At 41.0% G+C, this 14,962-nt stretch overlaps 1 protein-coding gene across 1 annotated transcript; it reads right to left on the bottom strand.

The window, feature by feature from the left end:
• Window positions 1-1,136: 1,136 nt before the first annotated feature.
• On the bottom strand, window positions 1,137-14,137 carry LOC119789406 (cytochrome P450 2K4-like). The gene is made up of 9 exons (XM_038294278.1): window positions 13,881-14,137; window positions 10,545-10,707; window positions 10,311-10,460; window positions 9,149-9,309; window positions 8,854-9,036; window positions 6,037-6,178; window positions 5,730-5,914; window positions 1,422-1,563; window positions 1,137-1,354 (listed from the first exon to the last, which is right to left on the bottom strand). The coding sequence occupies exons 1-9, from the start codon at window positions 14,115-14,117 to the stop codon at window positions 1,167-1,169; spliced, it is 1,551 nt and encodes a 516-aa protein (XP_038150206.1). The 5' UTR covers window positions 14,118-14,137; the 3' UTR covers window positions 1,137-1,166.
• Between the last annotated feature and the right edge of the window lie 825 nt (window positions 14,138-14,962).

The raw sequence follows: 14,962 nt of genomic DNA, 5'->3' as shown, positions 1-14,962 counted from the left end.
GTACCCACCTCTATACGTTTTGGGTTTTATAATATAGAATTTGAAGAAAAAAAAATGTAATCTTTTATTGTCCCACAATGGGGAAATTCAGTCTATGCATTAAACCCATTCACTTGGGGAGCAGTGAGCTGCCATTGTGTGGCTCCCGGGGAGCAGCGTAGGGTTAAGGTTTTGCTCAGGAACCTAGAGTGCCGGCTATGAGGATCGAACCGTGTACTTCCAACCTTCTCAGAGAACAAGCGCACTGCTCTAACTGCTAGACCAACACTCCCCCATATTTGCTGCATCTAGTTAAATTGCATAATTTGGTTATTTCTTTCAGAAGGCTGAAAAAAAGAACGTAACCCTTTTTTTTGCATTTACTTAATCATATTTAGTTAAACACAACTTTTTTATGTCCTACCCTGCTAACAAGAAACAATTGTGTTAAAGTAACTAAATATGATTAAGTAAATGCAAAAAACAGTTGAATTCTTTTTTTCAGAGAAAAAAACATCTATGTGTGTTTTACACCCAGGAATGACATCAGGAAGGGCTAAAACAGTTTGTAGTTAATTTCCTACACACAATAGTGTTCTTACTGTTGGCCCCATGAAGGGTGAGTGAAGAGGAGCGAGGAACAGGATGAAAGAATTATAATATGCCTAATTTAGACAGACAGGGAAAAGGGAGAGCAACTAAAAAAACAGCAAAAACTAAGCCTGCACACAGTTCAGTAGATATGGAACTTTATTGATTCCAAGGGAAACTAAGTGTGGATAATAATTCATGTTCAATGCAAAATAAAATTATACACACCAGATTGATGAATAGTATTAATGTTTGAATACATGAGTGTGATCTCTTTTTAAAACATATATTGCAAAGCAGTCTTACCATAGCTCTGATCTGTGCTACTATGGTTCAATCTCTCAAGTGTAGCTTACCCAAAAAAAGGAAAAAAATAAATTTCAGAGAAAATATATATTAAAAGACAAACATCAGTGCGAGTATGGTTGCTAATTGATCTTTATGAGGTAAAGAAAATAGTACATTCTTAAAAAAAAAAAATTCCATTTAAGGTATCTGTTATTTTTACATTTTATTATTACTGACAACCTTTCAAGCTCTTCTTTAAAAATGTTGTTAAAATTTATTTCTTTTTTTTTTCCAATAAGAGCCCCTCCTTACATTAAAGGGATGGCGCACAATGTATGGGGTTGAGGGATAAGAGTACCACCAACTAGTGGCGCTATATCCAATTCCTCCTCTGTAACTCCGGGAGGTGGAGCAAATCGAAAGTGCTGCAGGAGAGTGGCGAAGAAGATGAAGAGCTCCATTCTGGCCAGACCCTCTCCAGGACACATCCTGCGACCTATTTGAAACAGATCCTCAGCAAAAGCCTGAAAAATTTGAATTATGATATATAAAAACAAACTTACCTGCTGAAAAAGGCATGAAAGCATCACGCTTGACAAACTTCCCGTCTTTGTTCAGGAAATGGCCAGGATAAAAGACATTTGGCTTCTCCCACTCACTCTCATCTTGCAGGACAGACGTTAAGACAGGAATTACAGGGGTTCCCTGGAAATCACAGACCCATAATGATGATCTTCAAACTGAATGGATGCTTTTCTACCTTGGCTGAAATGAATTAGAGTCTCAGGCTTATGCAGATTGTAATAATGACATCCTTAGGAAGTAATTATTATTAAATCTTATAACTCAACAGAAAGCAAAGCCCTTCACTGAAACAATACATGAGGGACGAAATATGTTTTAATCTTAGATGATGTTTTCTTGACATGAATCAATCAAACACGGTAAGGTCCTCCAGCAATGATTTAGAAAAAAATACTGGAATCAGTCAAATGAGTCCAGCTATATAACAAATTCTCCATCCATCACATTTATCAATCATTACCAGAGGTTTCCTGCTCAGCCTTCGTTTTGTCTATAATAACCTGTTAACTGTCCTATCCAGTCCACAGGACTCATCTGGACCTGGATGCTTATTGTGATTCACTCCCAGCTTCCTCTTCAACTGAATTCTAGCGGCAGATCGGTAGAAATGGACGGAAAAGAGAGCAGTTCTATCTGTCATGATGGGTTTCTGGATGCTAGCCCATATGCAGAACACACTCAGAGACTGGGAAAAACTTCAAAGTTTTAATGAAGAATAACAAACAGGTCAGGGGGGTAATCAGGTCCAGGGCTGGTCACGACTGGGTTTACTGTTAAGGAAGTTGAGCAGAACGGCAGAAGGGGGAAACCAGGGGGACTCAGAGGCTGACGGCAGGCTGAGGGTTGAGGTTTGAGCTGAGCAGGCAGAAGGAGGGAACCAGGAGGGTTCAGAGGCAGACGGCAGACTGAGGGCTCGGAGGAGGCTTGGCTTGGCTGGGGCTTGTAGATCTCCAGGTTTGGGTTCAGAGGCAGACGGCAGACTGAGGGCTCGGAGGAGGCTTGGCTTGGCTAGGGCTTGTAGATCTCCAGGTTTGGGTTCAGAGGCAGACGGCAGACTGAGGGCTCGGAGGAGGCTTGGCTTGGCTGGGGCTTGTAGATCTCCAGGTTTGGGTTCAGAGGCAGACGGCAGACTGAGGGCTCGGAGGAGGCTTGGCTTGGCTGGGGCTTGTAGATCTCCAGGTTTGGGTTCAGAGGCAGACGGCAGGCTGAGGGCTCGGAGGAGGCTTGGCTTGGCTGGGGCTTGTAGATCTCCAGGTTTGGGTTCAGAGGCAGACGGCAGACTGAGGGCTCGGAGGAGGCTTGGCTTGGCTGGGGCTTGTAGATCTCCAGGTTTGGGTTCAGAGGCAGACGGCAGGCTGAGGGCTCGGAGGAGGCTTGGCTTGGCTGGGGCTTGTAGATCTCCAGGTTTGGGTTCAGAGGCAGACGGCAGACTGAGGGCTCGGAGGAGGCTTGGCTTGGCTGGGGCTTGTAGATCTCCAGGTTTGGGTTCAGAGGCAGACGGCAGGCTGAGGGCTCGGAGGAGGCTTGGCTTGGCTGGGGCTTGTAGATCTCCAGGTTTGGGTTCAGAGGCAGACGGCAGGCTGAGGGCTCGGAGGAGGCTTGGCTTGGCTGGGGCTTGTAGATCTCCAGGTTTGGGTTCAGAGGCAGACGGCAGACTGAGGGCTCGGAGGAGGCTTGGCTTGGCTGGGGCTTGTAGATCTCCAGGTTTGGGTTCAGAGGCAGACGGCAGGCTGAGGGCTCGGAGGAGGCTTGGCTTGGCTGGGGCTTGTAGATCTCCAGGTTTGGGTTCAGAGGCAGACGGCAGGCTGAGGGCTCGGAGGAGGCTTGGCTTGGCTGGGGCTTGTAGATCTCCAGGTTTGGGTTCAGAGGCAGACGGCAGACTGAGGGCTCGGAGGAGGCTTGGCTTGGCTGGGGCTTGTAGATCTCCAGGTTTGGGTTCAGAGGCAGACGGCAGGCTGAGGGCTCGGAGGAGGCTTGGCTTGGCTGGGGCTTGTAGATCTCCAGGTTTGGGTTCAGAGGCAGACGGCAGACTGAAGGCTCGGAGGAGGCTTGGCTTGGCTGGGGCTTGTAGATCTCCAGGTTTGGGTTCAGAGGCAGACGGCAGGCTGAGGGCTGAGCAACGGCAGGGCTCGACTTCAGACCTTTCAGTGTTCTGATCCAGAGTCTCTTCCGATCCTCTTCTTGAGGGCGGGCAGGCAGGTTCAGACAGTTAGATTCTTCTGATGAGCTCCTGAGGGCCGGCAGGCAGATTTCAGCAGAGAAACTCTTCCTGAGTTCCAGGGTTCAGTCAGGTTTCTTCCGTGACTGACTAACACTCTGGCACCAGAGTGTTGTCCACAGCCCACTTAAGTACTGGTCCCCTGATGAGCAGATGAGAAGCAGCTGGTGAAGTCAGCTCCAGCTTCAGGAGATTCAGTACGCCCTCTGGTGGAGGAAGGTAGACAGCACCCCAGATCCCAACAGAAGAACAAACCATCAGGAAGGGATCCTCGGCGCCCTCTGGTGGGCAAGCCTCTGGATCCCAACACTATCTTCTGTTTTGGTTGAGAATAAAAACATAGAAGCAAGAGCATCCATGGCAGAATGGAAGATAAAATATATGTGGTGTGAGAGTGAGGCTTTAGGTCAAAAGAAAGTGTGATGTCTACTTGATTGTGTGCATTGCTATAACTGTTTTATTACTGTTTTGCCTTGTTGTTTTCACTAGTCACAGGTTGGTGGGTTTAATATACTGAAATCCCCTGAAATTCATCACAACCTTTTTCTGTCTTGCACCTGCTTTTTCTGTTTATTTTTCTGATGTTGAGACCAGTGCAGCATCTGGCCAAACTTCCTTCATACTTCAAGACTTTGTTGACCCCCACGGCCTCTGTACCCCTAAATGCACGGCACTGTGACTAACATGGGTGTACACATTGAAATAAAAGGATTTGGGTTTCTGGCGTCATCCGTACCGCAGCTGCACAGCATTCAATGTGAGCCTAATGTTATTAAAGTTCAGACAGAAAGAGAGGAAATTTGGAAACACTGAATTTTTATTACACAGAATTTTAAACACAAATTTTTTTTAGCACCAAATTTTAAAGACTGAATTTTTACCACAAAAAAATTCAGTGTAAAGAATTCAATGTGTAAAAAGATTCAGTGTTTTAAATACAGTGCTGAAAAATTTAGTGTTTAAGATTTGGGGATACAAAGTGCAGATTCCAATTAGACTGTTTTTCTTCCTAATAATTTTGTTTAAAAACATGGTTTGGTCTTTCAGCTAATTTAAAGTTAGGGTAGCCCAAGGACGCCCAGATGTCACTCAAAGGGCTGGTACAGTAATAAAAGATAAGCATATCGGACTGATTTTGTCAGGAATCCAGTTTGTGTGGTCTGTTTTTGTGTTTCCTTTCCTCCTCCACCAGGTGGTGCCCCGTCCTCATTGGGTCTCCCTGCACACCTGCAGCTCATTGCCTCATTGCCTGTGGAGTGCTCTTAAGCTGCTGACTGCCACCACCTTGACGCCAGTGTTTGCCAATACAGGGTACTCTAGCCATGCTTAGTTTAGCAGAGTCTAACCTGAGTTTTTGTTTGTCAGTTTTGGGTACTCTAGCAAAGCTAAGTTGTGTTGAGTCAAACTGAGTTTTTGTCAACCTGAATCTTAACTTTGTTTTTTGTCTTCGCCTCTCGGTAGGAAGTCATCCTGCAAACTGGATTTGTTTGGACCTTCTCTCTCTGGAAGGACCAACTGAGCTTCTAACTGAGGTGGGGTTCCAAACAGGAAGTTTGGATCCACTTTCCCCAAGAGGTAGTTTGAGCTTCACACTGAGCAAAGGTTTCATCTGCACCACAGCCCGTTCAAGTACCACAGGAAATCTGAGTGGTAGTCAGCTTCTCCATTCACCAAGGAACAACTGCAGTCTGAGTAACCCTGTCCACCCAACACCAAACAAGACAATCTCTGGAGCATTCCACACAGACTGGATTCCATAAAGGACACCTTTTCTGGAGAATTCCGGTTTGACAGTGTTCAGAGCAGCACTGGACTCATCTCTATATTCTTAATAAACCTGTTAAACCTTTCCCTGGTCTCTCTGTTTGGTCATCTGCATTTTTGGGTCAGACCTTTAATTAAATCATGACAGATTTTCAGTGTAACAATGACTTTTTTGAGCATAATGTCCAATTACGCTATATGAATGGATTTAAAACTTATTACCAGCTGTTTTCTTTTTTCACATTTCATTCAGATTTGACCACATATAAATGCCATGCGTCATCAACCAAGTTTATATGTATACCTTCTCAATAAAATAACCTTGAAAGGTGACATCGCTGCTTGTTCTGTGAGGAATTGCCAGAGGGGCAATGTTGGCCAGTCTTTGTGTCTCATAGATGACAGCCTCTGTAAAAGGCAGCTTTTGTTTGTCCTCAACCTGCACCTGGCGGCTTCCAATCACGTTCCTCAGCTCCTCCTGGACTTGGTCTGGAGGCATAAAAGCAATAAGCATTGCATATTTTCTAATTTTTGTAATCAGCAGCTACCTACTGCAATATTTTTTACAATATTTTTTTTTACAAAATGTCAAAGGATATGTTTCTCCTAACCTTGTATTTTTGGATATTTGGCCATAAACAGGAGGGCCCATCTCAGTGTTGTAGCTGTTGTTTCAGTTCCAGCTGCAAACAGATTCATGACTGTCACCAGGAGGTTGTCATTATGGTAATGGCTGTCAGTGATCCCAGATTCCTGCAGAAAAGCAACTGTTAGACTGTATTTATTTATTTATTTTTTTTATTTTTTTAGCAAGGCCATATTGATAGTGTGTGCTTAAAGCACGTTTATAGGTTTTAAGTCCAAATCTTTCTTTTTTCTTAATTGAGAGCACAAAATAAAGTTAACAAAGCAAACCAAAGAATAATTTTTACTTTTTCAAAGAGCATACTTTATTAATTCTGTATTACTGTATTAATAGCATACTATTAAGTCGATGAAAAGGTACAGTTCAAAAACGAGAATGATAAACCATACATGAATAACTGACTATCATGGATGATAAAGTAATTCCTGATGTCTGAGCTTAATTTAGGGTAGACCAACAATGTTTTCTAATTAATACAAATTCTAAAACTAAAATCAAAAATTGAAACGAATAAAGAGTTCTAAAAGTTAGAATTGAAATATATCTCAGGATAGATTAAAGTATATACAATGAAGAAAATAAGTATTTGAACACCCTATTATTTTACAGGTTATACTTAGAATTCAAGAAGGGGTGTAAAATTGTCGTCATTGGTGCATGTCCACTGTGAGAGATATTATCTAAAACAAAAAATTCAGAAGTCTTCATGTATGATTTTTTTAAACTATTTTTTTGTGTGATACATCTGCAAATACGTATTTGAACACCTGAGAAAATCAATGTTAGTATTTGATACAGTCGCCTTTGTTTGCAATTCGAGCGGTGAAACGTTTCCTGTAGTTTTTCTCCAGGATTGTACACACTGCAGGAGGGATTTGGCCCACTCCTCCAAACAGATGTTCTCTAGATCGGTCAGGTTCACTTATTTTTACTCACTGTAGTTTGTAGTGCCATCATTTAATCGAAAGATCTTTGCAGGCAACCAGATATTTAAGCATCCCCACTGTTTGCAAAAAAAACTGTTGGTTTATGACCATTTTGATTTTAAAGCCCCAGAGCAAAGGTGTTTTATTGCCAAATTGCACCACCCACAGAATGTGATGGAAAGTTCCTGTTGGTTTTTTCTTACTGCCTCTATGTGTCAGGATTCCTGTCTGTGTGTTTCTGTGTTTGTCTCCCTTCCTCCACCAGGAGGCGCCTAGTTCTGATTCTCCTCCCCACACACCTGCAGAGGGTTACCTCGTTAACGGAGCGCTCTTAAGCTGCTAACTGCCACTACCTCGACGCCAGAGTGTTTGCCAGTTTTGGGTTCTCTAGCCAAGCTGAGTTTTGCTGAGTCAAACTGAGTTTTTGTCTTAATCTTGTTTTTTGTCTTTGCCCCTCGGCAGGAAGTCATCCCGCAAACTGGATGTACCGTTTTAATATATATTTATTTTAACATGAATGTTAATGTTTTATTAGCTATATAATTCCAAAAAAACCCATTAAAAACAATCTAGAGGACTTTGTTTCCAAGTATGAAGGCGTTTCACTTCCCATCCAGAAAGCTTTTTCTAATCAAAATGTCAGGAATAGCGTTGAGTTCGAGGTTTTATACAATAGCCCAACAAAACCTTGTTTTTGTTTTGAAAACATGCAAATTGGAGCAGACGAACGCGTCCACCCCTTTGGAACGGGGGTGGATTGGCTTCTTTTGTTAGACTGCAAAGCCCCATACCCATCTAAGTGTCTGAAAGGTCGGTCGCTTCCTGAAGTCCTGGATGGGAAGCGAAACATCTTCAAACTTGGAAACAAAGTCCAGTGGATTGTTTTTAATTTTCTTTTTTTTGGACTGACTACTACCTGGATGACTAAGAACTTTTGCCAGCTTATATATATATTATCATGTAGAAAATTCTGGTTTTCCTTCTTTACAGCTGCTCTTATCCTGTAGCCTGACGTAGTCCTACTCAATTCTAGTCAGAATATGAGTCTGATACTGCTCCATAGAGCTGTGATTATGAGGCGTGTTTCGAACGAACCAGGAAAAAAAATGCCTCTGCACTCAATTGGATAGACCTACAACCAATAAGAGCAATGGAGTGCGTGAATTTTGTTAAGCGATGCATAGTTGTTGTCAACAAAAATCAAAGCGTGCAGTTGCACGCCTAGGATAAGAAGATGAGCCTTGATCGCATTTCTCTGTTCCCCTTTTAAAATTAATTTGCTGTCGATATCTTCAAGAACAGACCTAATAGCAGAATCTACTCACCGAAACTCTCCAGCGGCAGCCATTGTTGTTGTCACCCATGCACGCTTTGGTCACGTGGTTGATTACGTTACTGTTGATCATCTGTCCATCATCGTATAAAGCCCGTCCTGACAATTTGATTGGATCGCCAGAGAGTGGGCGATCATACTCGCGCTACTATGGAGCAATGCCAGACCGAACTAAGTTCGAAATGGCACCCAGGCTACTTATCCTGGTGCTTTTTTAACAATATATTTTACCATGATAGCGCAAATAAAAATGTTATGATTCTCATGGATCAAAATGTAATAATTTTCAAATACACCTTCATTCATCATTAGTTTTATCGCTGTTCAGCCTTTCACGGATCAATTTTTATCTTTATTTGTTTGCGTTTTATTGAGTTAACATAAATTTGTATGTCTGTAAACTCTAGCCATTGTTTTATGCCTAGTCTCTAGAGCACTTTGACTAAAAACAAGGCAGATGTATTCTGATAAAGTCAGAGTACAATATTGAATATTATATCTGAAAAACAATTACGTTTCTGACCTGATGTTGCTGTTGACGGATGAGGAAGGCATCTACAACTCCTCTGCACACCTTTGGACTGAGGGTTTGTCTTAAATGGTTTAGGAGCATCAGATGATGTTGCTTATTGGCAAGAAATATCTTGCCTAATTTCCTTCTGGCAAAGAACATCAGTTTGCCAAAAATTGGGAAGATGTTAGACAGCTAATAAAGAGAAGATAAACAGTTAGTTTTTCTTTTCACATTTTAGGTCTTGTGTTCAGAACAACAATTGAAAAGTCAGTTTTGTATACATTCAAAAGCAGTAAAGTCACACCTGTATTGCTGGTGAGCCAATCATCTGAATTAATCTGTTTGTTCGATTAACAATTTTTTTGAAGTCTACATCATCGTATTCAAATCTTTTTCCATAAACCATGGAGCAGATTATGTTACAGACAGCATAGCCTATATGTTGTGACATATCAAAGGCTTCACCTGCAAGAAAACAGACAATAATCCTTCAAAACTTTATTGGCAGTAAATAAATTGAATATGACTGACCACTCAGGATGAAGAAATAATTTGTTTTTCAGGAATCTGCCAGCAGTTGCCAAATAAATTAGTTTTCAAACAAGTGTAAATAAAAGTTGTTTAGGAAACCTGATCTAAAATATCAGTGTTTATGCACAGCACTTAATGCAGTAGACCATCTTTACGTTTGTTTTATTATGTATTTGGTAGAGTTAAGGAAATGTTTAAGCTTAAAAACCAATTTAAAATGATTGCATGGGAGTTTTCCACTGAATACTGAAATTGAAAATGCACTTGATCGTTTTCTGAAGCAATCAATTAGTGCACAACCATACATTTCCCAAAACTAAAACTGTCTCTTTATCAAAAAATAAATATTTATCCTCAGTGTTGGCCAAGTGGGTTAGAGCAGTGTGGTTGTGATCTGAGAAGGTTGCAAGTATCCGGTTGGATCCCCACAGCCTCTTCTCTTGCTCTCTGAGTAAGACTTTTAACACCTCACTGCTCCCCGGGTGCCACACAATGGCAACCCACTGCTCCCCAAGGGGATGGGTTTTATGCCAAGGTAAATTTCTCAATATGAGATCAATAAAGTTTAATCATTATTATCATAAAAAATATACAAGAACCATACTTAACAGCAGGTTTTAGCAGAACTAAGTCATTGACATTTGGTCACGGACAACAAGACCACAGGTTTTAAGAAGGAGCAGGATTAAAATGGATCGAAGACTGGACTGAACACTATATTTTGTTTTTGAGGTTAACTGGTTTTTGGTACTTTTCAATATGATAAATCTAATCCAGATAAGAAGCATTTCTTAGTGTTTAGTACAAGGATCTGGAAACTCTGATTTCCATCTAACATAACTTCAAGCAGCTATTGTTGGTGGAGAATCTTATTGTGGAATAGCCAGGATATTATTATCTGCATCATTTATTGTATTCCTCACAGCTGCTGTTACCTTTAAACCTTTTAAACTCCTGCATGAGGAGCTGACATTCCTCAATGATTTTCTCCTCACAGACTTTTTTTCCCATCCCAAAGTCCTTAAGTTTTGTCAAAGCAAAGCGACGCATTTCTTTCCAAGAGTCACCATTGGCCATTGCAATACCTGTTTGAAACAATAAAATAAGTCAGTCCAATAACTTTTCTATATGTTAAGTATTGCATGTTTGAAATATTACCTACTATTTACCGTGTTGTTGGTTTGCTTCTTTAGTCATTCTGGGTGCTTCCCGTTCTCCAAACTCATCTGCATAACCTACAAATGCTTCCTTGATTGTTTTGTAACCCGTCAACACCACCATTTTCCTTGATCCCATGTAGACAGTGAACACAGATCCGTACTTCTTAGAAAGCTGAGACAAAGACAGGTGTGCAAAAGAAAAGAAAAAAATATATAGATTTTTTCAAAACGTTTAGTAAAATAATTAGCTTTTTTTGAGGTCATCACCGGGTCATTCATCGGACCTCTTCGAATGATGAGTGTTGGCGACAAAACTTCTTGAGGGAAAATCGGCATTGTGCCAGGACTTCTCTGAACAAGCAAGGCCTGCTTTGGTGTTTTTCAGACCAAGACATACTGAACACAATGAGAGTGTATCCCAGCTCAAACACAGTCATGCCTGTGGGCTTTCCTCCGTTTTTATGGAAGACTTGATGGTCTTCAATATTTTAGGAGGATTCAACTTTAACATTAAACATCAGTACTAAGCTTATTAGCAATCCTTTCAGCTCTATGAACGCGTTTCCATGACTGCAGCCCGGCTCTTTATACATTTACTAATCCTATCCTAATAAATCTTAGACATTTCAAGTCACTCATTCAGTATGGACTGCTGGTCCTTTTCAGCTCGTATTAATTTGTCTAAATCTCCCCTCTCCTTCAAGTGCTTAATGCCCTCAGCGTCTAGATGAGCATGTTTGGCAAATCACTGATGGCAATCTTCTTCACGTCTTCCCTTCCTTTGTGTAACAAATCTCCCTTATCTTTAATTTCTTGATCTACACCAATGCAGGCATTGCAAGCCTTCATCCTCCCCGTGCCTTTGAAGGCACGTCAGTCTTCCCTTTTTGCCTTTGCTGGTACTCTTCATCGGTGCATCATCAGCATTATCAGTCTAACCACCTCTTCCAACTGAAGTGTGGCATAATGCTGTTGGCTACTCTGGTTCAAATCTGCCTCTGCATACTGTCAGACTGCATAAACAGTCAGACTTCTCCAGGAACTGCCTGCCTTCCCCTTGTCTGCAATATACTCACCCTTATGGTTTTAAGCTTTTAAGGTTTTACCCTTGTCAGTAAAACCTTAAAACCTCATACAGTGTCAGCTTGAATTATGGGGTTCTCCATACTAAAACATAACACATTCCCCTAGAGATTGTGCATTTGTGTCTGCCTTAAAAAATGTATATGTAATGCATGTACAGGTGGGGTGGAGGCCCAGGGAATTTCCTTGCTTTGAGTGCCAAAGAACCCCACCAACACCACTGTTGATACGTGCTGTCAGAACAGCCACTCAAATAAGATCCATGTTGTTTTGATCTGACAGCTTCCAGCAAATCAAATTGATCTTCTGCTGCTCCTGACTGAGCTCCCAATCTCTTCTTGGGAGATTGTACACTGGGCAGAGTGCACCAGGATGGAGTACTATTCACCAACACTTTGGTGCACTCTCTATCAGGGGTTTAGAGGAAGTTAGCGGTAGAGTAAAGCAGAATTCTCGGCAGATAATCCACCAGAGCTGGGCAGAGGTGGTGGGCATCTGAGTCTAGATCTGGAGGATAACAGAGGAGACCGGAAGCTGGATGGATTGCAGAGTAGGGGTAAGGTCAACTCTGGAAGTTTTGAGAGGAGGATGAATGAAGAATGATTTAATAATTCTTTTTAAGGCTAAATTAAAAAGGATTTTTAAAGAGCAAACCTAAATAGCATTCCTTACTCATCCAATCTCAGCATTATTTTTTTCTGTCTTCTATTTATATAGTGAAGAGCTTTTTTCCACTGCACCCTTTTCTTATTCATTACTTGTTTTTGTTTTTTAGCCAGATCTGTTGTGTCCAATATAATCTTATAGAAAATATAATCTTTAAAATACATGAAATAACATGGATGTTTTTGATTATTATATGTTTATGTATTGGTCTGTTGTGGTGAAGATAGAGCTGAGCAAAAAAGCAAAGCTCTCGATTTAGCGGTCAATCTACATTGCTACATTCATCTATGGTCATGAGCTTCGGGTCATGACTAAAAGAACGAGAAATCTGACACAAGTGGCTTATTTGACTTTTCTCCATAGTGTGTCTGGGCTCTCCCTTAGAGATAGGGTGAGAAGCTCAGTCATCCAGGGAGGACTCAGAGTAGAGCCGCTGCTCCTTAACTTCGAGAGGAGCCAGTTGAAGTGGCTCGGGCATCTGGTTAGGATGCCTCCTGGACGTCTCCCTGGTGAGGTGTTCCAGGCATGTCCCACCGGGAGGAGGCCCGGGGGGAGACCCAGGACATGCTGTAGGGACTATGTTTCTCAGCTGGCCTGGGAGCGCCCTGGGTTTCCCCCAGAGGAGCTGACCCAAGTGGCTCAGAAGAGGGAGGTCTGGGCCTCCCTACTGAAGCTGCTACCCCCATGACCCGACTCCAGATAAGCAGAAGAGGATGGATGGATGGATGGATGGATGGATGGATGGATGGATGGATGGATGGATGGATGGATGGATGGATGGATGGATGGATGGATGGATGGATGGATGGATGGATGGATGGATGGATGGATGGATGGATGTTTTAATAACTCGAACCTACGTCAGCACTAAATTTTTTCTGCAATTTCAATTGCAGTTGTTTTAGTAAAAACATATAGAATTATGCATTTTTTGTGTAAATATTGTATTATTTCGTGGTTAAAAGGACTCTAAATGACTTGAAACTCAAATTACAGGACTTGGGTCTTGACTTGAGATTTACCTGTCTGTACTACACCAAAAAACTTAAGACTTACTTATGATTTGGAAATCAATGACTTTGTCCTACTCATGGCCATAACTATATATGAGGACCTCTCTTAATAATGAATAGAACCTGGGGGTGAGTAGACCTATAAGCCTTCTTGGATTCTACGTGGGGTTTAATAAATGAGACATGTAGCCTGAAGTGAAATTAATAACAAAGCTTTTCAACAAATGTTGGAAATGACAGTTTATTTCATGATTTAACAACAAGAACTGCAACATTCTAAGATGTTTTCCATGCTTTTCTTTTTCCTTTCAAACAAATCATCATTTTAAAACTGCTCTTTCTATTTACCAAGGGTTTCTTTTCCGGGTATTGTGACATTACATTTCAAATACTTGCCCTATAAGAGGGCAAATAGAATTAGAATATATGTCAAACAAAGTTTGAGTGTTTCAGTGGCCATAATATTCCTATTCATTGCAAATAACTATTAGAAAACAAGATAAACCATAAATAATATCAATAAGATTGATGTAAAATGTATTGGAATATATATTAGAACAATGTGAGATCAGCTCTGCCTCACCTTCATGAAGGCTTGGTCACGTCTCCTAACACCCAGCTGCAGCAGATTGCCAACTATGGGAAAGGGCTTCGGTCCCGGCGGTCCCCGTCTGTTTTCATTTTGGTTAAACATAAAGAGAAAGCAGTGATACCCAATCAGCAGAAACACTACAGCTCCTAAAACTGATACTGGGCTGATTGATTGGAGAAACATATCTATTGCTGCCATGACTGCAACGCACATTGTGGCTGCCGTCATGCAGTGGGAGGATTCTTAAACATACATAACATTTGTTGTTAAAAGCAAAGTCCAAAGTTTAAGAGGAGGTGGCGCCTGCGTCGTTTAATGGTGCAATTTGTGCCTGCAGAAGTTACGAGACTGTGCTGAGCTTATGGTTTGTATTGTCTATAAAAGAGAAACACTTACTCTGTAGATCTAACACAAATGCTTCATGGTACAGACTTTGTGCAAAATACTTTAATAAACCTGACTGGGTAATTTTCACCTAAAATATTTTTATTTTTTCTTTTATCCCTATGCATAAATGGGCAACTGCAAAAACGATCTAGAAATAAGTAAAAATGTCTTAAATTAAGTGTATTCACCGTTAATTTGAGTAGGTAAATGAGATAGTTTGCCAATGGAATGAGTAATTTTACTCTTAAAATAAGATAATTAGATAATATGCACTTGAAATAAGTCAATGCAACTGTGTTTTCTTATTTTAAGTGTAAATTGTCTTGTTCCATTGGCAAAATGTCTCTTTTAACTCCTCAATTCAAAAACAAATGCACTTATTTTAAGAAAAAATGACTTATCTAGATTTAGATTTTTTGCAGTGAAGCACTGAGGTTGTCAAAGTTGTTTCGTAGTTAAATTTTTTTTTATAATTTCCATTGTCATGAAATTCACACCACACATCAACACAAATTTATTGATTAAATTAACGATTTGGGTATAAAGTTGTTGTGGCTCAGGAAACAGTGTTAAACATATGGATACTTATGTAAAAAAAAAAAAAGTCTTGATCATGGCCTCATTTACAGTTCTGCGCACAATTTGTCGGAGTTTCTTTTTCCTCCTGAGTTTGACCGATGTCTTTT

The sequence above is a fragment of the Cyprinodon tularosa genome, unplaced genomic scaffold (genome assembly GCF_016077235.1).
Source record: "Cyprinodon tularosa strain WSP-4 unplaced genomic scaffold, ASM1607723v1 ctg338, whole genome shotgun sequence".
Classification (NCBI taxonomy): Eukaryota; Metazoa; Chordata; class Actinopteri; order Cyprinodontiformes; family Cyprinodontidae; genus Cyprinodon; species Cyprinodon tularosa.
This window is presented reverse-complemented; position numbering and strand designations above follow the sequence as displayed.